This window comes from Tenrec ecaudatus, chromosome 4 (genome assembly GCF_050624435.1).
Source record: "Tenrec ecaudatus isolate mTenEca1 chromosome 4, mTenEca1.hap1, whole genome shotgun sequence".
Taxonomy (NCBI): domain Eukaryota; kingdom Metazoa; phylum Chordata; class Mammalia; order Afrosoricida; family Tenrecidae; genus Tenrec; species Tenrec ecaudatus.
The window spans coordinates 37,032,694-37,056,184 of record NC_134533.1 but is presented as its reverse complement, the minus strand read 5'-3'; the positions used below and the strand labels follow the sequence as shown (position 1 = coordinate 37,056,184).

General features: G+C 50.3%; 1 protein-coding gene across 1 annotated transcript; it reads right to left on the bottom strand.

Annotated features, from left to right (window-relative positions):
• Positions 1-6,300: 6,300 nt before the first annotated feature.
• LMO2 (LIM domain only 2) lies at positions 6,301-19,596 on the bottom strand. Its single transcript, XM_075548379.1, has 4 exons — positions 19,445-19,596; positions 19,097-19,322; positions 14,174-14,389; positions 6,301-7,307 (listed from the first exon to the last, which is right to left on the bottom strand). Exons 1-4 carry the CDS (start codon positions 19,449-19,451, stop codon positions 7,088-7,090), a joined length of 669 nt encoding a protein of 222 aa, XP_075404494.1. The 5' UTR covers positions 19,452-19,596; the 3' UTR covers positions 6,301-7,087.
• Between the last annotated feature and the right edge of the window lie 3,895 nt (positions 19,597-23,491).

The window sequence follows — 23,491 nt, the reverse complement described above, 5'->3', positions numbered from 1 at the left end:
TGGTTTATAACTAGTTGCTGTCATTCATAATTTGGGCAGTTAAATTTTCCAGAGAGGGCCCTCAGGATGACTCCTTTATCTTTCTGGCATATCTAAACCATTAAAAATAAGTCTACCTATTTAAGAATATCGAATGTGTCTGCTTCCTTCATTCTAGATTAACAAGATGTTCCTGGGGGGAAAAAAAAGGGAAACCGAGCTGATTCCAGGAACCCAAGTGGAAGGTGAATTATGAGAGTGACGAGTGCAACGAATGTATAAGGGTGCTTTGCTCAATTGATGTATGTACAGATTGTGATAAGAGCCTTATGAGCCCCAATAAAAAGATTAAAAAAAAAAGAAAATGATTAGGGCAAAGAATGTACGGATGTGCTTTATACAATTGATGTATGTATATGTATATGTATGGATTGTGATAAGAGTTGTATGAGCCCCTAATAAAATGTAAAAAAATAAATAAATTAATTTTTAAAAAATTACAGGAAAAAAACAAAAAAAAACCCCAAGATGTTCCAGACGCACCTTCCCTGGGCTCCAAACTTCCAAGTTTTGTTTCCCATTTTGGCCTTAATTTGCCATTCAGTCTCACAATGGCAGGGAGAAAGTTTATTTCTTGTCTTCCATATACATAACACTGGCCTCATGTCTGATGTGACACTGAAGGCTGACCAGGCTAGTGAGGTCTCCTTCCACGTGACAGTTTTTAAACAAAGGATAATGTTCAAGATAAAACAAAGAGGCCATACAGTAAATAAATACTAGAAAAACCCAGAAAAGAAACACTTTCATGGCCATTGAGTTGATTCCAAATCATGGTGGCCCCTGTATTACAACTCCCCCAAAGGGTTTTCTTGGTTGGGGTAGTGGGTACATTTTGGCCTGCTAACCTCAAAGTAAGCAGTTCAAAACCCCCAGCCAATCCTTGGGAGACGACTGGGCTCTTGGAAACCCCCCAGGCAGGTCTATCCTGTCCTGTATGTTCTCGATGAGTCAGCATCGGCTCCAAAGCAGTGAGTTAGTTTGGTTTGGGTTCTTGTGTGGTCTCACTGTGTGCGTTCGAACGGCGGGTGAGCTTTAAGGGTAGCAGAGTGCAAACCAACACACTGCATCACCCAGGGATCTACAGAAGCTGCGAGGCAAGTTAAAAATCACGTTAGTATCATGAAGTTCCTACTATGTGTCAGGCATGTGGCAGGGTCTGGAGACCGGAGGGTAAATAAGAGACATTCTCCCTGCCTCCCTGGAATGCAGGGTTTAGCAGCAGTGTCCGTCTGAAGTCCGGACACCATCTAGTACATCCTCAAAGAGCAAACACAGAGCAAAGGGTGCGTTTCTTTGGTGGACTTGCGGATTCCTGGACCACGTCCCCAGGAGCTCCTGATTCTGCAGGTTTGTGGTTCAGCCCAGGAACATTGTTAGGCGCTCTCCTACACTAGGAAGAACCATGGCACAGGGAAGAAGACGGTCGATGTGAAATCAGATGGCAGCGGTAGACACAGTCCCCACACTTGGTTCCTGGCATGGTAAGAGCAGTTTGTGAGGGAACTGACATTTAAAGGTAACCCCACCAGGAAGTGACAGAATCAGAAGAAATTAAACCCATCACCAGCTGGACCCCTAGCCCCTCTCCAGCCAATACCCTTCCACCATGACCCCTCCAGGGTCCCCAAAAGAATTGCCATACATGGTCCAGGTCCCTGAGGCTTTGCTCTGGACCAGGGTCATTTCAAAGGTCACTTCCTCTTTGCTCCAGACAGCCACCGGCAGGCAGATCTCATTGTTTCCTTCTCTGTGTTATGTCTGTCTGACAGAGTCCCATTGTGACTGGTTTACATTTCTGGCTAGACTGAGCTCACTTATCTCCAAATATCTGTAAGAGAAAGGCATTCATTTTTCTCATTTTGTAGATGAGAGAACTGAGGTCCACTGAGATGAGCCTGGGAGCCTCGGTGAAAGCTGGCTTCTGTCAGGACCCAGGGTAAGTCACTGCACCCCTCTGTGCCCCAACTTCCTTGACAGGGCAACGGAGGTGATGACAAACGGTAGCTGCAATCGTGGGGCTGCGATGTGCACGGAAGGGGCTACTACATGTCAAGCGCCTAGACACTGCAGAGCACCACGTGTGAAGCACATGATGATACCCAGCACAAACCATTTGTGATTGGCAGCTAACCTGAAGGTTGGTGGTTCAAACCCACCCAGTCACTCCATGGCAGAAAGGCCTAGAGAACTGCTTCAGTAAAAATAGATGAAAAACATTTAAAAAATCCTCCCTGCCATCGAGTTGATAGTGACTGATAGTGACCCTATAGGACAGGGAGAACTACTCCTATGGGTTTCTGAGACTATAACATTTTATAAGCGTAGAAGGCCTCATCTTTATCCTTCCCAGCAGCTCACCCTGAGCTGAGCTGCCCAATGCACAACCACTACGTCACCAGGGTTCCCAAGAAAACCCCATGCATTAGTTCTGCTCTGCAATACATGGGGTCACCGTGAGTTATAACTGACTTGAAAACACTGAGTTGGGGCTTTGGTTGGGACCCTTGCTCTATCTTAACCTTATAGGATCCACATTTTCCTGGGAAGCCATGGCTCCACTAGAGCAGAGGTTCTCAACCTTCCTGATGGCGCGGCCCTTTCATACAGTTCATCATGTTGTGGTGACCCCCCAACCATAACATTATTTTTGTTGCTACTTCACGATTGTCATTTTGCTACTGTTATGAAGGGGTTGTGCCCCACAGGTTGAGAACCACTGCATTAGCGGCAGCAGGAAAAACCAGTTGGTTCTGGAAAGAAAATGGTAATGAGTGAAGAAGCTGCAACATGATCCCAGACTGCCAAATGCAGGCACTGGACCATAGGAAGGGGCCACCGGGTGTTGAGAGGGGAGCACACACAGGTGACCCTCGGGTGAGGACTCCAGGGTAGACTGAGGGAGCTGGTCCAACTTCTAGCCCTTGCACATGTCCTTCCCTGTGAGTTGGATGTAGGACATTTGGTTCCCTGGGTTGCCATGCCACAAAGACCCTCCCTGGGCAACTGTAGCATTGTAAAAGGGGTCACTGACCAATGGAAAATGCCAATTATTGTTTTGCTGTGGATGCCGATTTCTTTGGGGATTAGCCAATTGTGTACATTTTGCAGTGTTTTTATTTTTTTAGGGGAGTGTTGCTTTATAATAAGAGTTAGGAACAACAAAAAATCATGTCGTTGACTGCACACCTCCATGATAGGATCGCTGAAGACAAATGGGTGCATGGGCAAATGTGGTGAAGAGGGCTGATGGTGCCCGGCTATCGAGAGGGATGGTGTCTGGGGTCTTGGGGGCTTGGGGGTGAACAAGCGGCCATCTAGCTCAGAGGCAAGTAAGCCCACATGGAAGAAGCACACCGGCTGGTGTGATCACGAGGTGCCCAGGGGACCAGGTATAAGGCATCATGCAAAAAAAAAAGATATAAGTGTGTGTATATATGTGTATATGTATATATGTGTATATATATATCATATTAAATGAAGGGGGAAGTGCAGAGTGGAGACCCAAGGCCCAAGTGTCGACCAATGGAGGTCCCCTCATGGAGGGGTTTAGGAGAGGAGATGGGTTAATTAGGGTGTGAGGTAGTATCGATAAAGAACACAGCTTTCCCCCGGATCCTGGATGCTTCCTCCCCCCAACTACCATGATCCGAATTCTACCTTGCAGGGCTGGATAGGACAGAGGCTGTACACTGGTGCATATGAGGGTTGGAGGTACAGGGAATCCAGGGTGGATGATACCTTCAGGACCAAGGGTGTGAGGGACGATGCTGGGAGAGTGGAGGGTGAGTGGGTTGGAAAGGGGGAGCTGATTGCAAGGATCCACGTGTGGCCTCTTCCCTGGGAGAGGGACAGCAGAGAAGGGGGGAAGGGAGACTCCGGATGGGGCAAGATGTGACAAAACAACGATGTATAAATTGCCAGGGGCATATGAGGGAGGGGGGAATGGGGAGGGAGGAGGGGAGGAAAGGGAGGGCCTGATGCGGGGGGCTTGGGTGGAGAGCGGATGCCTTGGGAATGATTGGGGCGGGGAATGTGTGGATGTGCTTTGTACAGTTGATGTATGTATATGTATGGATTGTGGTAGGAGTTGTATGAGTCCCTAATAAAATGTAAAAGAAGAAAAGAGAAAAAAATGATTAGGACAAAGACTGTACAGATGTGCTTTATACAATTGATGTATGTATATATATGAACTGTGAAAAGAATTGTATGAGCCCCAATAAATTGTTAAAATTAAAAAAAATAAATAAGAGTTAGGAACAAAGAATCATTTTTATTTCTACCTAGTGATTGTCATTTTGTTACTGTCACGAAGGGTGCTTCTTATAAGAGAGTTGCATACCCATAATTGATCATCAGCATTATTAATGCTGATGTGACTTAACATGGTGAATTGTGGTTGATCTAGGAGATGAAGCCAACTGTCAGCAGCCGAGGGACATGCATCGGGCACACACTACCAGGCTAGGGATGGTGGATAGACAGTGTTGATATACAAGTGGGAAATTCCTCAGTAACTAACCCTCATGTAAACTATTGACTATCAACAACTTAGAAGGCATTTCCTTTCTAACTGGAAGGCAAGGAGAATAGCAATTCCTGCCTATTTTCAGAATCGCCTGTAGAACCCGGGCTGCTGAGTGGCCTGACTCACGGTGACCCGGAGCATTCTCAAGGCTGTCATGCATCTGCATGCAGGGGCCACCCCTCTCTCCTGGGCAGCAATATATACACACACACACACACACACACACACACACACACACACACACACACACACATATAACAATGAACGCTTATGGATGGCTGCGACTTGATCTTTCAGTTAGCAGGTGGGAGCTTAGCTGCTGCCCCACAAGGACTCTTCCGAATCACCTGTAAGTTTGCTGAGTTGGAATCACCTTGATGGCAGTGAGTTTTTGTTTTGTTTTTTAATTGGGGCTTGTGGGTGGTCCTGGTGCTGCAGTGGGTGAAGGGAATGCGAACCGCAAGGTTGTCAGTTGGGAGAAAGATGAGGCTGTCTGCTCTGGTAAAGATGTATAGTCTCAGAAACCTTAGATAAGGTGGATGTGAATCAGAAACCACTCCATGGCAGAGCCCAAACGAAAACTCATTGCCATTGGGCTGATTCCAATACGTAGCCACTCTGTAGTCGGCCCTATAGCACACAATAGAACTGCCCTGTGGGTGTGAGAGGCTGTACATCTTCAGGGAAGCACAAAGCCTCATTTTTCTCCCAGAGTGGCTGGTGGTTTTGACCTGCTGATGTTGCAGTTAGCAGTCCCATGTGTAACCCACTTTAAACAGATGGTTGGGTCCCAGCCTCAGGGAGTGACTCAGTAGGTCGGGAGCCCAAGAACCTGCTTCTCTAGCCAGTGCCAGGTGATGCTGATACTCCTGGTTCAGAGACCACATTTTGAGAGCCACCGTTTAGAAGAAGCTTCCCATGCTGGGTAGCCCCTCACCAACTGCTTCAGTCGGCATACATATGACTGGTGATTAGGGGGAAAAAAATCTACATAATTTTAGCATTAGCTGCCTGTTTCTGATGGCAGGAAAGCTCGATATATTAACATTTCTGGGTGTTTTCCAATAGTTTGATGAAATATTTTTACAATGTGTCTAGGTTTGTCCTCTGTTGAACAGGTCAAGATGGCAGGGAGTTCGTGTTAGGAGACATTTTGTTAGGTGAGGGCCAGCAGGTGGCGCTGTGAATCAGTTCACGGCCACAGCGGGCTAGGGCAGGTGGGGAGAGCAGGAGACCAAGGTGCCTGCTTTAAATCCTCAAAGTAAGGTCCTCTAACCACTTGTCATAAAATACTCTGAGACACACGTCTCGGAAAATCGAAGTGTCAAGCTCAGCATCTTTGCCACATTTCAAACCAGGTAATTACCTTCTCTCCCAAAGGGAACCTGTTTTATGTATTTCTGTCCTGTCTACGGTTCAGGTTTCCCAAAGGCAATGGCCTCGCCTTCCACTCACTCTTCCCAATGCTGAAGTGCAGTGCACATTTTACAATGACGATTTAATTATTCTGCATCCCTCTAAGCTAAACGAGGGCCTGTTACATAATTGCTAGCACTCAAGAAACAGGCCTGCCTCATAGAAACCCTGGCAATAAAGGGAAGTTTTTATTTGACCTAAAAGTAAATTGCTTATTTTCTTCTCCTTTCAATACCAAAAGGCAGGCGATTGCCCTACTGTCCCAAACCGCCCACCATTAGCAAACAGGCGACACTGTCCTTTCACCTCTCATTTTTATTAAGTCTTTGGGGGCTTCTGCTTTTGTTTCTTTAACCACACACAACAAATACTTTGATATAATCTAAGATAATAAAATAGTTGAACAACTTCTATTTTTTTAAGATTTACATTTGTATAGAAACAATCTGTAGAACTGCTCAAAACAAAGGGGTCTAGAACCAAGCATTCTTTGACATGGTTTTCAATAATTGCTTGGTGAAAAATTGCAGTTTCCATTCTCAACTGAAATAGGGTTTCATGCAGTTTCCCTTGGTCCAAAGCCTAAGACCTCAGAAAGATGGTCAAGAAAAAAAAATTTTAAAAGGATGGCCACTGCCCTCTCTGTCTTGTCCTGTGTGGAAGGTGGACAGCAACTAGACCAGGGTCATTTAAAAAAAGCCAGGGAGGAAAGAAATCCATTGCACATCTCCAGTGTGCCAGGGCCAAAGTCACCACGAGCTTTTACACAATGACTGTGTGTAGATGTGAGATCCCACCATGATGGCTCGGTGCCTGCTTGTCCCCCAAACGAGCCTGTCCTCTGCTAATGTGTCAGTTATTTTGAAACCGCAGTGGCCATGCATTCTCCTAAAGGGCTGATCCTTTGTTCAGTCTCCTCTCTTGCACTACATGTCACTTGGTTGCTATGTCTGGGTGCCCAATACCGTAGGCCTCCCATCTCCCAGGAAATGCCTCACCCCACCCACAAATCCCCAAAGTGTCTAAGAGTGAAGACCCCATCGCGGCGGTGTCTTCCATGAAACACCGCCCCCCACACCAAGATGTGGGGGAGACGCTGGCCTAGATCATTCCATTGATCTTAGTCCACTCGTAGATGTCCTGTTCACACACTATGTCGGAATTGATGAGGAGGTATCTGTCGCCTACGCAGAAGTGCTTCTGACACGCGGCGCACTTGAAACATTCCAGGTGGTACACTTTGTCTTTCACACGCATCGTCATCTCATAGGCGCGGATGCGCTTGTCACAGGACGCGCAGAGACCGTCTTGACCAAAAAGTCTGGGGATAAGACGGAGAGAGAGAGAGGTTTAGAAGACGCGTGGCAGTGACCGTTCCAGAAGAGAGGGCTGGGGTTTCATCAAGAAGATGGATTTGCAAGAGGTCAGGGAGCTTGGAGGAGTTGGGCCCTGTGGGACAGCTGGCGGCTGTCGTTCTGTCTAGAAAGAGGGTGGTCCGGAATGAAACAGGGCCTGGGGGCACTTGTGTTCCGTGTCAACTCCGCCTCTCTTTCCTGGGCTCGCTCGCTGCCTCTAGAAAGCAGCCCCACAGTCTCCAGGCTGTCTCAGGCCTCCAGGACCTAAGAGGCTTGCAGCCTCAGTGATGGAGATAAGGGGCTAGGGCAACGGCATGCCCTCCTGGGGAGCTTCATTTCAGAAGAGGCATCAGAGGAAGTCCCGGGGGTCCAAGGCTGCTCTGGAGGGAGGCAAAGACCAGGGATGCATTAAAATGGGTATCCTCTGGAGGCTCCTCCAACCCTATCCTGTCAACAGCCTGGAACGCCAGCCACTCGAGGGCTGGCCTTGAATTTCCCCATAAGCTGAAAAAGCCCATCTGCATAGGATTGTTCTCTGGGGATGGAAGGAAGGTGACAGAAAACACCTGGTGCAGTTAATTGTGCCTCAGAGCTCTGGAGGGCGAACTGCATCCCTCTGCCTGGAGTGAAAGATCTTAATTTATGGACCTCAGGCAGTTGGCATGGATCTCTGGGGACTCTTCTGACATTTAAATCAAGGCTTCCTCGGTGGATAAGCAAGCCACTTACTTCCAGGCACAGTCCACAGCACTTCTGCCTGTTAAATCCTTCACTGTTGAGTCTGTTTTAACTCCTGGTAACCTTTGTGCTCAACTATGAACCTAAAAGTTCGATCGTTTGGGCAAGCCCAAAGGTGCTGTGGAGGAAAGGTCTGGCGATCGTCTCCCATAAAGATTATGGTTGTCCGGTGCGATTGAGCCAACTTTTGACTCACAGTGACCTCAAGTGACACAGTAGGCCTGTCCCACAGGAGCAAACCATCTGGACTTCCTCCCGCAAAGCCACTGGGGTGGGTCAAGACCTCCCCATAAAGATGACAGCCACGAGCTGTTCTCTGTAACGCTGGGAGTCACCGCGAGCCTAGTGCTCATGGTTGTTAGATACCATGGAGTCAACGCCAACTTCCACAGCCCCACGCGGCCCAGCAGAACTGCTTCGAAGCCTTGCCTAGGCTGCAGTCTTTATGGGAGGAACGTGGCGCCACAGGGGGACTCACTGGACTGCTACCTGCAAGGTTGGAGGTGCCATCAAACGGTCCCCTGGGAAAAAGAGGAGGCTTTCTGCTCCTGTAAAGATTTTAATGTCTCAGAAGCCCACAGGGGCAGATCTATCCTGTCCTGTATGAGTGGGAATCGGCTCGACGGCAATGAGTTTGGCTAGAGTTTTTCTGGGAGCAGCTTGCTAGCTCTTCCTCCAGGGAAGCTAGCTGTCCGGTGAGTTCAAGGCACTCACGAGAACCAGGCCCCACCTGGCTGAGAACCTCGGGGGGTGGGGGGTGGGTGAGACGCAGCACTGCTGGTCACCCTGGTGCAGGCCACCGCGGAGTGACACAAGAAGTGGAATCTGAAGGCCAGGTTCAAAGCAGCGGGGCCATCCACCAGGACATGCGTGACCCCAGGGAGCCATCTGACTTCTCAGAATGTCAGTGAGATCATGGTGACTATGCCATCTACCCAGCTGCCTGGCGCTGGCTGCAGGGTTGGCAGTGGAAACCCACAAGCCCCTCTGCTGGAGAAAGAAGTGGCAGGCTGCTGAGGCTGCGATGACCGTCTTGGAAACCCTGTGGGGCAGTCCTACTCTGTGCTAACGGGCTCCCTGTGAGTCAGAATGGACTCCACGCAACCGTTTGCCTTTGTTTGTTGTAGAACATCGACCTCACGGGGCGATTAGATGGATCAAATGTTGCTTCCTAAAGTATCAAGGGCCAATTCAATGCAGGTTACGAATTTAACACACGTCAGGTGTGTCCCCAGCTGTGCCTGCCTTGCTGCAGGAAGCCCCTGTCACATCAGGCTGAACATGGCAGCTGAGCGGGCGGCTTCTGCCTCAACACCTTAGGACAGTTTCAGGTAAATGCTAGTGTGACAGGGTGTTTGTTTGTTTTTTATTAACTTCAGCATTGGAGAGAATCGTCTGGTACATTCCGAAAGGCTTAAGGGGAGATTTGGGCATTTTGGAAGACCAGGGCAGAACTAATTGTCTCGAGACGTGGTCTGGGAGGGGGCAGCTCCTTTTTCAGATCCACGGCCATGTGATTTCTTCTGCATCTTTCCCTTGGAGATCTCCCAAGGTTTTCAAAGCACCACCTGGGAGTAAACTCATTACTGGTGGAGAGCACGTCTCCCAGGGTAGCAGATGGCAGAGCGGTGGGCCGCCCCTGCGCTGGAGGTCAAGGCTGCTCAGTAAGTGATGCCTGGGCAGAGCAAGTTTAAATGACTGAGAAAACCGTGTGCCTGGAGTGACTCCAGCTGCCTGGGGTATGTGCCCCTTCAGGAAGGAGAGAGCTGATTAAAGGGAGTTCAGGGGGTCGATGATCATACCCATCAGGCAGCTAATGAAGGAAAGGGCCAAGGGCTGAGACTTGGGATGCCAAGTTCAGGTCCCCTCTAAGTAGCGAGGTGACTCCCAAGCAAATGGCATCCTCTCTGGGCTTCTATGTCCTAGACAGTTAGGTAAGAGAACCAGAAGAGACTGCTTCTACAGCTTCCTACAGCTCTGGCAGTCTGATATTCTAAGACACAGGAAAGGAAATCAGTCCTTGGCACTCCACTTGATCATGAATTCCTGGTTCCAGGAATGGTGTCTTGGGTTAGATCTCCCAGAAGCAAATCCTGAGGCAAGTAACCCCGCTGGCATGCTGGATTGCTAACCACAAGGCCAGCAGTTCAAAACCCACCAACCCCTCCTTGGGAGAAAGACAAGGCTTTCTAACCTTGTAAAGATTTATAGGCTCGGAAACCCACAGGGGCAGTTCTACTCTGTCCTAGGCATCAGAATTGACTTGCTGGCATTGAGAGTTTTTTGGAGATCCTGAGGTGAGGATTTATGTACAGGGAACGAACTATTTAAGATGTTTTGCAAGGGTGTCCTTGCATTTGAGGAGGGGGTGGGGTAGGAGTAAGGGAATGTGGGCTGGAAAGAGGGGGATTCAGGCCAAGTCTCAGAGGGGAACGTGGTCAGCTTGGTCCCACGGGACACTTCGGAGTGCAAGTTAGGTCTCTGGGTCATCACGAAGCCAGGCAAGGTTTCTGGACTTTCGAGCTCCCTCGGATTCAGTAATCCGAGTTTGGATACCCATCAAGGTCCATGGGGCCTTGGGTGCTGGGATACTTTCAGCTCCAAATGGCCTCAGGTACTAGGAGTATAGGGACTACTCCAGAATTTGCTAATCACAAGGTCGGCGGTTCGAACCCACCAGCCGCTTCTTGGGAGAAAGATGAGGCTCTCTGCTGCCATAAAGAGTTACTGTCTCAGAAACTCACAAGGGCAGTTCTATTCTGTCCTATTTGCCCTGATTGGGAATCAACTCAATGGCAGTGATTTTGGTTCAGATCTGAAAACCCCAGGCAGCAGGGCTCAGGCTGGGGGGTGAGGGTTTCTCATGACTGTGGCTGAGAACTGAAAAAGGTTATAACAGGAGAGTGGGTCACTGGGGGAGGAGCCTCCTAGAGGGAAGGACCGATTCCCTTGGAAGGGTCACTCACGTCTCGTCTTTATACAGAAATGTGGCTGGAATAGGTGAAGAGGGTCGGTCAACGAGCCCAGGTTGAAGGATCATCTCGGAAGCAAAGCCATTTCTCTTGCTTCTGTCAAGAGGTGTCCCATTTGAGGCTTTCTGCTGCCCATTTTAATAACAATCATATAAATGCTAAAGGATGGCTGGCACCGCCCGCACGAACTCGGCGAGTTAATTAACATGTTGCCTGGGAATGCAGCAGGAAGAAGAACGATTTCATGTCAGCGAGACACAAGTTAATTAACACCGGCCTCTCCCGGACAATTCCTCCCCCTTCCTCTTTCAAAACGGAAGAGATTAACAAGCCCAGGCAGTAGCCCTGGTTGTATTCTTGAATGTTCGATGAAATGACAGAGCCAGAGAGAAGCCCAGGCTCTTTCGACCTTACCCGGTCGACATGGCATTTAATGAGATTCAAATGATTTGACAGGGCTGGAGTTAGGGAGCCCGATGGGAATTAGATCCCTGTCTGCTTTCTATACCGACTTGGCAAACTGGCTACTGGGCAAAACCAGGGCTCTAGTTATTCCTGTTCTAGTGTCCTGTGACTTGATAGAAGAGAGAATATATACATATATGTATATATATATACATATATACATATATACACATATGTATAATAGTGATTATTGAAAATCACCAAATTTCTCGGAATCTCCAAATACGCAAAGACGATGAAGGAAGTTAGAAGAATTAAAAAGGAGTGGTGGAGGAGAATATTCTCTCAGTCTCTGGAAGCAGACAGGCTCCCCTGACCATTGAAGTAGCTGCAGGGTTCTGCTGTAATGTTCATGGGAAACGCTCTGAAGGTAGGTTGGGAGCAAGAGTGCACCTGGCAGCCAAGGGCACTGGAGTCTAAACAAGCTCTCCGTGGCTGGGTGGTCCTATGTGCTTCACAGAAGCTGGAAGAAAAAAACGGACAGCTGCCCAGTTAAGCGGATCTGACAGTAGAGGGCACAGAGTGCCCTCCACAGCAGGTAATGTGACACGGGGAATGCCAAAACATTCCAGGATGAGTACTCTCTGGGTGCCAGAAGAGTCTCCTGGCTAATAGGATGACTCAAAGCATTAGAGGTGTCTTCAGCTGGTGTCCCACTTGGTGGCCGTGAGTTCCCATCCCATCCCATCCCTCCATGCTCCTATCTCCTGTCATGAGCCAGGGGAAGACTGGCTGACACTGTCACCACGGTTAGTTATCATCGAAGAGCAGCTAACCTCTATTTGAGACCCAGCCAAGTTCTTGCCTCGCATGACTCCGTCTCATCCTACCCTCACCAGGGGAGTGGTTGTCTGCTGCCATCGAGCTGACCCCCGACTCATGGCAGCCTCATGGACCGAGTGAATGCCTAGAACCAAACGGCACTGGGCTCTGTGGCCTGCAGACAGAGGCCTGATTCCACCCCAGGCCTTGAAGCAGCCCCAAAGCCATCTTGAGCACTTTACACACATAATTCCGACCGATAAACTGCAAGGGGAGCCAGAATAAATCCTGGGGAGCCAGGGGGAGGCAGTCGCCCAGATCCATCTCCCTGTTAAACCTGGGAAGGCAGGAAGAGGCAGTGTGCCTCTGGGAAAGACAGCTAGAGTCTTTGGAAAACACACACATACACACACACACACACACACACACACACACACACACACACGGGAGCTTGGCCTAAGAGTGTCCTCCTCAGAACTAAGACATGCGGGTAGGGGCCATCTTCATTTTCTTTTGGGGTCCTCTCCATTCTAGCCTGTGGGATCAATGGAAACCACACCACTGCCATCACACTCTCCGACAACGTGAAGCAATTATCTCTGGGAGAGCAGTGATAGCATGAACTTATCTACAGAGGGATGCCAGGGACCCTGGCGGGCAGTGGGGGTTAGGCTGCTAAGCACGAGGTCGGCAGTCTGAAAGGACCAGCTCTCTGCGGAAGAGGACGAGGCCTTGTGCCCCCGTAAAGAGTCCCCCAGCCTCAGGAGCCCACAGGGGCAGCCCTACCCTGTCCCACAGGGTTGCTGTGAGTTGGCATCTGCGTGATGGCAGAGAGTTAACTTTTTTTTCCCCAATAGATGGAATCTAGCTCCCACCCCCATTCTGTGTAGCCACCATCGGCCTTGCATTGTTCTTGGGATGCAGGCAGACATGGTTATGGATTGGGTGGTCCCTGTGAAAGGGTCGTCGAGCCCCAGAGGGGTCGAGACCCACAGGTTGAGAAGCGCTGGTCTAGAAGCTCGCTGAAATCGGCTCAGCATCATAGCACTATGCAAGCTCCCATGGTGAATGAAGTGGCCGCAGAGGTACACTGGCTGGAAGTGAACCCCGATGGACGGTGATGGGCCACCCCGGCTCCCGCACCCTGCCCTGAGGTAGTGTTATATTCCCATTTTACAGAGGAGGGTTTAGTAGGGCTAAGTAACTCAAAAGTAAGGTGGGCCCCTGGGCCTTAGCCCTTGGGCACATTCCATACTGTCTTCCCACAAAGTCAAATGCTCAACGGTCCAGAGAAAAGGCGCACTTTTCTGTGTAAAGTCCCCAGCCCCTAATCTTGGAGTCATACCAAAGAAAAGTTGTAACCCACACGCATGGTGTGAAAGGGAAACTTAACTTCGAAACGCATCAACGGAACGTTCTGCGCTCTCCCCAGACCCAACCTTCTCTTCTTGCCTGCCCGCTAGTCCCCACCCCCTCCCAGGGAAGCCCTGCTCTGCCACCCAGCAAGGAGCCTGGTGGTGCAGTGGTCAGGCACTCAGCTGTTAATGTCAGTGGTTCGCACCTGCCAGAAGGCCCGTGGGAGAAAGAAGCAGCTGTCTGTCGGCTTGCAGACTACCGCCCAGTCTGCAAGGACCCCTGAGTCAGAATTGAGGTGGCACAGCAATGGGTTGGTTTGGTTTTGGTTTGTCATCCAAACACATTCCGTGTTTTCCCACTTCAGAATGTGTCTGAGAGCCTGCTTCTCCAATAAGCTTTTCTGCACGGGCCAGCTGACCCTCAGCCTCCGCAGCCCGACCTCCTTTAGGCCACCCAGACACAGGTCGTTCTGAGGCCTGCCCAGCGGGAGATGGGGCTGGGGGCGAAGAGAGGGGCATGGGGCTTGTGAGCAGGGATACCTGAGGTAGTCTCTGCGGCAGAGCTTCCGGCCCAGCTTGTAGTAGAGGCGCCGGCCCACCTCCCCCAGCCGGCACCCGCAGAGGTCACAGCTGAGGCAGTCCTCGTGCCAGTACTGGTCGATGGCCTTCAGGAAGTAGCGGTCCCCGATGTTCTGCTGGCAGCCACCACATGTCAGCAGGGATGGGGGGATCTGCAGCACCTCATCCACTGGCTCCCTGGGGAAGGAGGTCAAGCATTAGGGGCGACTTCATCATGGGGAGAAAGGCTCCCAGGGATAGGAACTGCTCTGAGGCACCTGGGGCCAAGGTAAGGCTTACTTACGGGAACACCACTGGAGAGCCTTTTGGTGACAGAGGCCATCATGATAGGGTGGCCCGGCGTGCCTGGGGTTACAAGAGGAGCAAGCTAGACTTGAAGCCCTAGGACAACTGTCAGTGGTACTGTCCCTCTCCCCACCGACCAGCCTCATTCTTGGCACGCTGGTCTCCACTTCTCTTCCCCATTCTCCCTGCCCACTCTGCTTTCCTCCCACCCCCATCCTCCTAGATCAATGGTTCTCAACCTATGGGTCAGGATCCCTTTGGTGGTTGAAAAACCTTTTCACAGGGGTCGCCCAATTCATAACAGTAGCAACGCCACAGTGATGAAGTAGCAATGGAAATAATTTTATGGTGGGGGGGTCACCACAACATGAGGAACTGTATTACAGGGTTGCGGCGTTTGGAAGGTTGAGAACCCCTGTCCTAGATGGAGAGTGCGGGGGCACCTGAGCCTGAGGAGGCACTGGGGACCAATCGAGTTGCCTGCTGCCGGGCAGCCAATTACCCAGAGTGCTAAAAATTCACAAATTCCCTATTGAGTCTATGTGTGATCTCGATTCCATGCCCTTCGCAACTGCGCGGAGGCAGGAGGTCGGAGAGGAAGGAGAAAGCAAGAAAAAATTCTTGTACGCTGCTTCCCCTTCCCCAAATAAGAACTCCATGAGCTAGAAGAGGCCAGGGATTCTCGTGGCTTCATTTTCCACGGACATTTCTCACCCCACCCTTCTTACTCCATGACTCCTTGGAGCCAAATCCAGGATGCTAGGGGTCATTCAGGGCCGCATGGACAAAGGGCGTCAGACAGACCTGTCTTTCCTTCCGCGGACACCTTCATCACAGCACAACTGATTTGGATGAAGTTGGTTTAGTCAGGCACGCGGCGAGAGAGGGAGAGCGAATTTAAAGCAAGGGGAACAGATCCCGGAACCTCCATTCTTCACTCGTGAGCCAATGATAACATGTTCTTGCATCAAAAACTTGTACATAGCATCTTCTGTCCACCCCGCTTAGCGAGATTCCGTCTACTTTTAATTTAAACAAATAACTGTCAAAATACAGTCAAGGGGGTGGGAGGAATGACGCTAGCACCACAATGGAATACAGAAGAAGCCTAAGACTAGTAGATCTATAATAGTTAGCAAGGACGCTTTGGAATTGTACCCAAACATCAAGTTTTTTGTTTAGGTTTGTTTTCGATTGATTATGATTTTTAAAGGGGACCTGTTTCTAACTGTGGAATTCCCAAAGGGAGTTTCCCTGGGGACATTGGAGTACAAATCTGTCTCCTATTTCAAGTTGACACTAACTTACCAGGTGACCTTGAGGTCTAATTGGTCTGTGCCCAGAGGACTCGGGCTCATGTGAACTTAGGGACAATGAGGCCCAGGGCATCATTGTTTCCAACCCCTGTTATTAACCTCGGGTGATTATCCGGTAAAATGCTTGTCTTCGTGTGACTATTTAGGAGTTGCTAAAACCCTACCTCTCTCCCTTTCTCCTCTGCCTTCTTCTTTTCTTTCTCTCCCTCCTTTCCCTTCCCTCCCCCTCCCGCTTTTAAAGGAATGTATTCGGGCACTCTGGGGGTTGTGTCCTCTTAAAACACAAATTCAAAATCCTAGCAGATTTTTAAAAAACTGATAAATTGTAAGAATTCACTCTGGCCTGATTTCCATTTATTTTCTTTGTTTCTACTGCTTGTACATCAAGCCTTCCGTTTGCCTTCTGCAAAGGAGTATCCTTGGCATTTTCATATGCATCAGTTCAGAACTGCATCTCTTCCCCATCCACAGGCCATGATCTTACTCGGGGCTTTTGAAATGCTCCTGGCACTGCTACCATGCTGAATGCCCCGGTGCTGATGCTGCCAACCAACTGTGAAAGAGGAGAATCTGCACTTCGCTGGTGCAAAACTGCCTGGAATTAAAATGAACTGCTCTTGTTACTCACAGGAAGGCAGCGGGGGCCAGGGATTATGTAGTAGGGGAAATTTCTCAAGATAGTGAATTCTGGATGTTTTCTGCCTGAAGGTTTCATGTGCATAAGCCTAGGTAGTCTCTGTCTATAAGATGGATCTGTTGATAATAAAACCCAAGCTGACCTCGAAGACCAAAACCCAAAACAGAGCAAATCGGCAGCCTCCAAGTCTATTCTGACTCATAGTTACCCTATAGGGCAGGACCTATCACTGCCCCAGTGGTTTTCTAAGCCTACACACCTTAGCGGGAGTAGAAAGCCTCACTGCTCTCCTGAGAAGCAGCTGGTGGTTTCCAACTCCTTAACAAGTGACCCACTACCCCCACCAGGACTTTGTAGAATAAGGACACAAGAAAGCATCTAGGAGGACGGTGGTCCACAGTAGAAATGTCATCCAAAGAGCTGTCATGATGGCCTAACATGAGATACGAAGGGACAGGATAAGATGTTGGTTCCATCTATCTTTCTATAATTAATGATAATATCACATTATCTTTGATAGAGATTCCAAGCCAATGGCTGAGGGGGTTTAACCCTTAAATTAATATTTTATATTCTCCTAGATCCTACTCTGAGTATTACACCTACATATTATTATTTCAGCCTGGATATCTAAGATAATTTATAAGAGACAAAGAGAGAGAGAGAAAGAGGGAGAAATATTGTACTAATTCCTCAACTACTTTGTCCGCCTTCAGTTAGAACTCAACTTCATTGGGCCAAGAGTGAAGCAAAGAATGCTGAAAGTTGGCATCCTTCAGTTGGCACCTGCTGTGTTATGAGGTTCACTCCACGAACTGTCATTGAGTCGATTCTGACTCATATTGGCCCTATTGGATAAGATAGAACTTCCCCTGTCAGAGGCTGTAAATCTTTATGGGAGCAGAAAGCCACCTCTCTCTCCTGCAGAGCGGCTGCTGGTTTTAACTCCATGGGTAACCCACTCAACCAGCAGGCCATCTGTGTTAGGTGTTCTAATCTCAGCGACCAAAAACAACTTTTAGAAAGAGCAAACTTCTTCAGGGAACTGAAACTTCCAGATTCCTCTTCTGATAAAAGGATTAGACGATCTGCTGATCAAAAGGACATTTGGCACCAATTCATCCAGTTAATTCTTTACTGTATTGCTAGGGCTTTGCCCAGTCTCTGAAAACTCAGGGCTAACTTCTAATATTCCAGGCTTGTATGAAAGCGAGGGAAGCCCTGGTGGCAAAGAGGCTATGCAGGGGGCTGTGACCTGCAAGGTCAGCAGTTCAAAACCACCAGCTGCTCCCTGGGAAAAGTAGAGGCTTTCTACTCCTGGAAACAGTTACAGTCTCAGAAACTCAGAGGGGTCCTATAGGGTCACTGTCAGTTGGCACTTAGGTACCTCTTGAGAAAATTTATTTAAGGAAGCTGAAGTCTTTAATAAGACACACCTAGCTCCTTCTAGAAACTGGTATCTGAACCTTCACGATTGAATAGCGATGTTTATATTCTCGTTGGATGGAGGCACTTCCTGTGTTTCATGAGAACAGAGTGAGCTTTCATGTCAGTAACTGTGGGTAAAAACCCAGGTAAATAAACACCAGGGAGGGCTGAAAATGGAGGGGGGGCACTTCAAGCACTTAAGCAGGAAAACAATTCTTTTAGAGCAGGAAAAGAAAAAAACACCAAACAAATGCCTCTTGAAAGCACAAATGGACAAGTCATTAAGCAGCTCCTTTGGTCTGTGTAACAAATCCCTTCAAAGGTTTAGCCTGGAACTTCAAAGGAACAAAAATTCTCAAAACCAGACAACTAATGAATCTTAAAAGGGCATTTGCGTTGACGGGGGAAATGATATCTTAAAACAACCCTCTCTCCCCCACGTTAACCACCAAGAATGGGCTGGGGGTGTAGGCTGGGAGTGGGGAGCATGCCTCAAGCAGATGCGACAGGTACTCATTAGAGACCTGGGTCTCGGGCCTCAGCAAGCATAAGGGTACGATTAAAACCCCGGGAGCCCGCTCCCAGAAATATTCATATTCTCAAAACGGTACACTGACTTTTAAGGTTCGCAGAGCCCCGTCGGCATGTTGGGAAGAGGGGGTATTCCATGAGCCGAGATTACTCGGAATTTGTAGGCTCCAGCGTCCTGGAGGCCAGGGCGAGCTCAGCCGCCAGGCCCCCTGCGCTGTAGGCAGCCGCTCACCTGCGGACCTGGAAGTTCCCGAGACCCGGATCCGGGAAACGGACCCTTGGACTGCCCCTCTTTCCAGAACCAAACGGACAAAGAAAAGAGGGGCAAGGGGAGAGAAGGGGGCAGACCCAAGCCCCCAAAGCTCTCCGGGTTGCACCTGCGCACCTCCGAGCTACCCCGGTGGGTGCTTCCGTGCAAACTTTCTGGCCCTCGGCCGCTCCGGGGAGCGTCTCCGGCCGCGGGAGGGGTTCGAGAAGGTGCCGGCCTAAGCCATTCTCTCCGCTGCCCTTTGCCCAGTCCCCCTCCCGGGATCCCCGGAACCACGCCGCGAGGAACCGGGAGCCCTGCGCCAGGCAGCGAGCGCCCCGGGCGGGTTGCGGGCGCGCTCCGGGAGCCCGTGCAGCCGGCCGCCCCGGGGCGCGAGGCCGTGCACCCCCCGGGGGCTGGGGCCGGCGCGCCACACTCACTCAGAGGGCTCCAGGCTCTTCCTCTCGATGGCCGAGGACATTGGGGAGGCAGGCGGCGAGCCGGGTGGCGGGGGCGCTCCCTTTGTGGCTCGGGGCTGGCCGGCTGCTGGGGCTCGGACCCCCTCGGGTGCTCGGGCGCCGCCGCCGCCGCTCTTGCGCCTCCTCTTGCTCCGGCGCTCCCGAGGCGAGCTCGCCCCTCCGCGCTCAAGGACAGTCGCCGCGCTCCCTTCAAACGCCAAAGAGAGAGAGCGAATCACCGGGCTGCGGGCGCGCCCGCCGAGGACGGGGGCCGGGGCGCGCCGCCTGGCCCCGAGCGGCTGCAGCTGCTGCTGCTGCTCAGGACTTAACCTTCCATCCCGGTCCCGCCGCCGCCGCCGCCGCCGCCCGGTCCACTCGCGCGCTGCCGCCGGCTCCGCCGCCCGCGGGGATCGTGCGCGCCGCCCGCTGCCCGGAGCCCCTCGCACCTCCGGCCGGGGTCGCGGCGCGCCGCTCGCCGCCGAGCACGGGGAGGGGCGGCGGGCTGGGGGCGGGCGGCGACCGAGCGTCTCCCCCCGGGCTCCCTCCTCGCTCGGGAAGGTCTATTTTCGCTCAGCTTCCCTCTGTCTCTGGTTTCATTTCCTTTTTCCTGATCGCGATTCAAATACAATAGAAGGAAATCACATTTAAAGAGACAGCTGCCCGCCCCCTCCTTTTTCTTCTTCTTCTTCCCTTTCTTTTTCTTCTCTTTCCTTTTTGAACGGGGCTCCCGGGGATTAGCAATACAAACAGCTGTGGGGTTTTGACTGACTTGGCTTCTTAAAGGGGCCAGTGTCGGCGGGGACCCCGAGCGTCCCTTGGGGGACCGGCTCTCCTTGGAGAGGAGGCTGGGGCTGCTTCGAAATCCCGCTTTAGGACATTCCCAGCCCCCACCGCCTTTCATGTTTCCCTTCCGGCTGAACGAAAACTCGAGTCACCCGCGGGGCAGCTCGCGGCGGAAATAAGAGACCAGCCTGTGAAATAAACACGTACAGAAAGGCCAGCGTCCAGTGCCTTGCGCGCCCGTCGGGGGTTCGAGGGCCCAGGTCCGCTGCCGGGGGGACGGCGTGGCTAGCCTAGATGAGGCCGGGGACTTGGTCCGTCCGCAAAGCTCGTCACGGGCAACTGGAGCAGAGCGAGCAGGGACCGCACGGCTGGGGACGCCTGAGCATGCCAGGGGCAGCTAATCCCGGAGGGAGTGACACCCGGCCCGGGGCTCCCTCCATCTGCCGCCGGCCGGCAGAATTCCCTCCCTCAGCATCTTTCAAAAGGCAGACGGAGGCGGAAGCCTGCGGTTTAACTGGCCCCCTGCAAAGTGCCAGCACATATTCTGAGCACAGAGAGCTTTCCAAGGACCCAGAGCCACCGGGGCAGCTCGTTCTGTCCTGGGTCAAAGGAGTGGGACGCAGCCAGACCTCACGCTGGGGCTCAGGGGTTCAGAACGCGAGTGCAGAGTCAACAGTCTGCTCTCGGCAGAGACCCACTTTGGTTCTCCTGGGCCCCAAACCTGCCTGCGTTTAAAGTGATTGTGTGTGCTACCCGGATGTCAGTCATGACCCCTAACACCCAAACCAGATGGGGTGGAGTCGATTCTGACTCCCGGGGACCCCCGTGTCGCAGCGTAGAACTGGCACCATAGGCGGTTAGAAGATCCTTTGTTCAGGGGTGCCTCTTGGGTAGGAGCTACCAACCAACCTTAGGGTAGTAATCTAGTGCTGGGCTACACCACCGAGGACTTCTATGTCATGGTAAGTCTTGTGAAAACAAAACAAAAAAGAATCTATCAAGGTCTTTCAGAATCAATACCTTGAGGACAGTCTTAATCAGAGGCATTTTCCCATGAAAATGGTAGGAGTGACAGGGCTTGAGGTAACCTGGGGGCATAGTAGTTATGCACTGGGCTGAGGGCCTCAAGGCCGAGAGTTCGAATCCACAGGAGAAAGATGGCGCTTTCTACTTCCGTTCTGGGAAGCTCACTGGGGCAGACGTCAACTCTGCTGTGAGGGAGGGAGTGAAGGGGCTCAATGGTGGTTGAAGTCTGAAGTGAAGTGGGTGCCTCATTTTCCCTCCTCATAGCCAAATCCTCACGGACTTGTCAGGAGTACGACTGGAATGTATTCTTCTCAGCATTGGTCCTGCCCTTTTTTCATCTTTATAACCTCAGGCCTTGTGTGTGTGTGTGTGTGTGTGTGTGTGTGTGTGTGTGTGTACACCTGCAAGAAGCAAAGGCCGTTACAGGGCAATTTTTAGGCCAGGTCAAGGCCTTCAGTGTGAAAAAGACATTCTTCTGATCTGACCTGTGTTTTTAAGTTAAAACAAAATTTTTTTAAGTCAAAGAAAGTCCCTAAGATTATGTCACCTACAGAAATGAACACAGCATATAGGTGTGGTTAGCAGTTTGCCCACTTACAGCCAGTTAATGCGGTCATGAAAGGTGGATCATTTGGAATTTGACTGCCTGAGTTTGATCCAGGCTCTTCCTTTCCACCAGTTAGTGTGTCTCTGGAAGAAGACAAGTTAGCAGAGGCAAGCAGGATTGGGTGGTGGCTGGAAGTGCACACTCTGGAGCTGCCCTACCCAAGTTCCAAGCCACCATTTAACCAGTTATGTGAACCCGGGCTATGTAAACCTGGGCAGTCAGCCGGGATTTAAAGTCTACCAGCCTCATCTGTAAAGTGGGGATAGCAGAACTGATCGCGTAGTTGTGACCCAGTGGATTGCTAAGCATGGTCCACAGACTTGACAAGGGTTGAAAATGACACTAGCAGAATACATGAGATCAACATCATGAACTTGGTCTCTATTACACATGCACACACACACGCGTGCACACACTCAAACTGAACTCTCTGCCCTTGAGTCCATTCCAGCTCATAATGACCCCGAAGATGGAGTAGAACTGCCCCTGTGAGCTCCTAAGACTAACTCTTTATGGGAGTAGAAAGCCTCATCTATCTACTGTGGAGCAGCTGGTGGTTTCAAACGGCTGACCTTGTGGTTAGCAGCTTAATTCATAACCCATGACACCATCAGGACTCCTTGAATAGGCTCATAAATGGCAGCTGCTCTGCTATTGCAAAGGCTTCATTGAGTGAGCTTAAAACGAGGCTGAAATTTAATTGAAAGGTAAAATGATGGCTTCAAATAATTCCCCACTCCAATTTTTATAATTAGCTCATTAAAAAAAGTGAACAGACCAGTGTTCCTTCACCACAATCCCTATTGCTCCTACATATGGTAAAAGCATGTTCCATTTTAATGTTCATAGTCTTGGCAGCTAAATTTGTTTGCTTTAATTAAATCTGTTGTTGCTGCCTTCCATGCTATGGTACTTTTTTGTTGTTGTTGAATATTTTATTGTGCTTTAGGTGAAGGTTTACCGAGCAAATTAGTGTTCTAATCAATAATTCATACACAAACGGATCTGTGACACTGGTTGCCATCTCCTCAATGGGTCAGCACTGGCCCCATCTCTTTTCTGGGTTCCATTCTGCCAGTTTTCCTGTCCCTCCTTGCCTTCTCAGTTGTGCGTCTGGTCTCATGTAGTTGGCTGTTCTAAGCAGCACACTTGTCACTGGTGTCGTTGTTGATTTTATAGACCCCTCTATTGTTGGTGGGGTGGTAAATCCAGGAGTGGCTTCAGTTCCAAGTTAGAAGGGTAACTTAGGGCCACCACTCCACGGGTTCTTCCAGTCTATTTTAGACCAATAGATCTGGTCGATTTAATACATTTTAATTTTGTCCTATGTTTTTCACCCATGCTAATTTGGAACTTCTACTGAGTTCCTAGTCTGAGCTGGTCAGTAGTGGTAGCGGGACGCCATCTAGTTCTTCTGGCCTCAGGCTAGAGGAGGCTGGTTCATGTGGGTAGTAGTCTGATTTTCTTCATTTCCCTTTGCTTGCAGGTGGGAAGAGACCAAGAGATCTCAAGTAGTGGCTCACAAACCTTTCAGACCCCAGATGCTACCCAACTGAACTAGGATGTAGAACATCATCTTCTGAACCGTGTGATCCTATCAATCTGTCTAGTGGTCCCCTGAGACTGTGGTCCACAGCCTTCCAATCCAGTAACTCAGACTCTTGAGGTGACTGCAGCTTTGCATGGGACTCAAAGTAGTTGTTAAAATCAGTAAATCCTTGGGTGGCAGGAAATAACCTCAGAATGGCCAATTTGGGGGCAGGGAGCACACTGAGGTTTCGTTTTAATAATGTGCTTCTGCTTTGACCCAAGTATGTCAAGAAAGTGAGATCACTGCGTGTGACTTTGGGTCCGTGTCTGATCTTCCGCCACTCCTTGGGGAGGGCTTCCTTAGAGAAGGTGAATATTTGAAATGGTATCTCAAGATTTCAATTTCACACACACTGGTTGTCAGAAATAAC

Excerpts from the sequence above, each read along its gene's own strand:
- LMO2 (XM_075548379.1), bottom strand. Across the intron at positions 14,390-19,096 it reads AAGAGCCTGGAGCCCTCTGA|GGAGCCAGTGGATGAGGTGC; the intron begins GTGAGTGTGGCG and ends CTCCTTCCCCAG. Across the intron at positions 7,308-14,173 it reads TGCCGCAGAGACTACCTCAG|ACTTTTTGGTCAAGACGGTC; the intron begins GTATCCCTGCTC and ends TCTTATCCCCAG.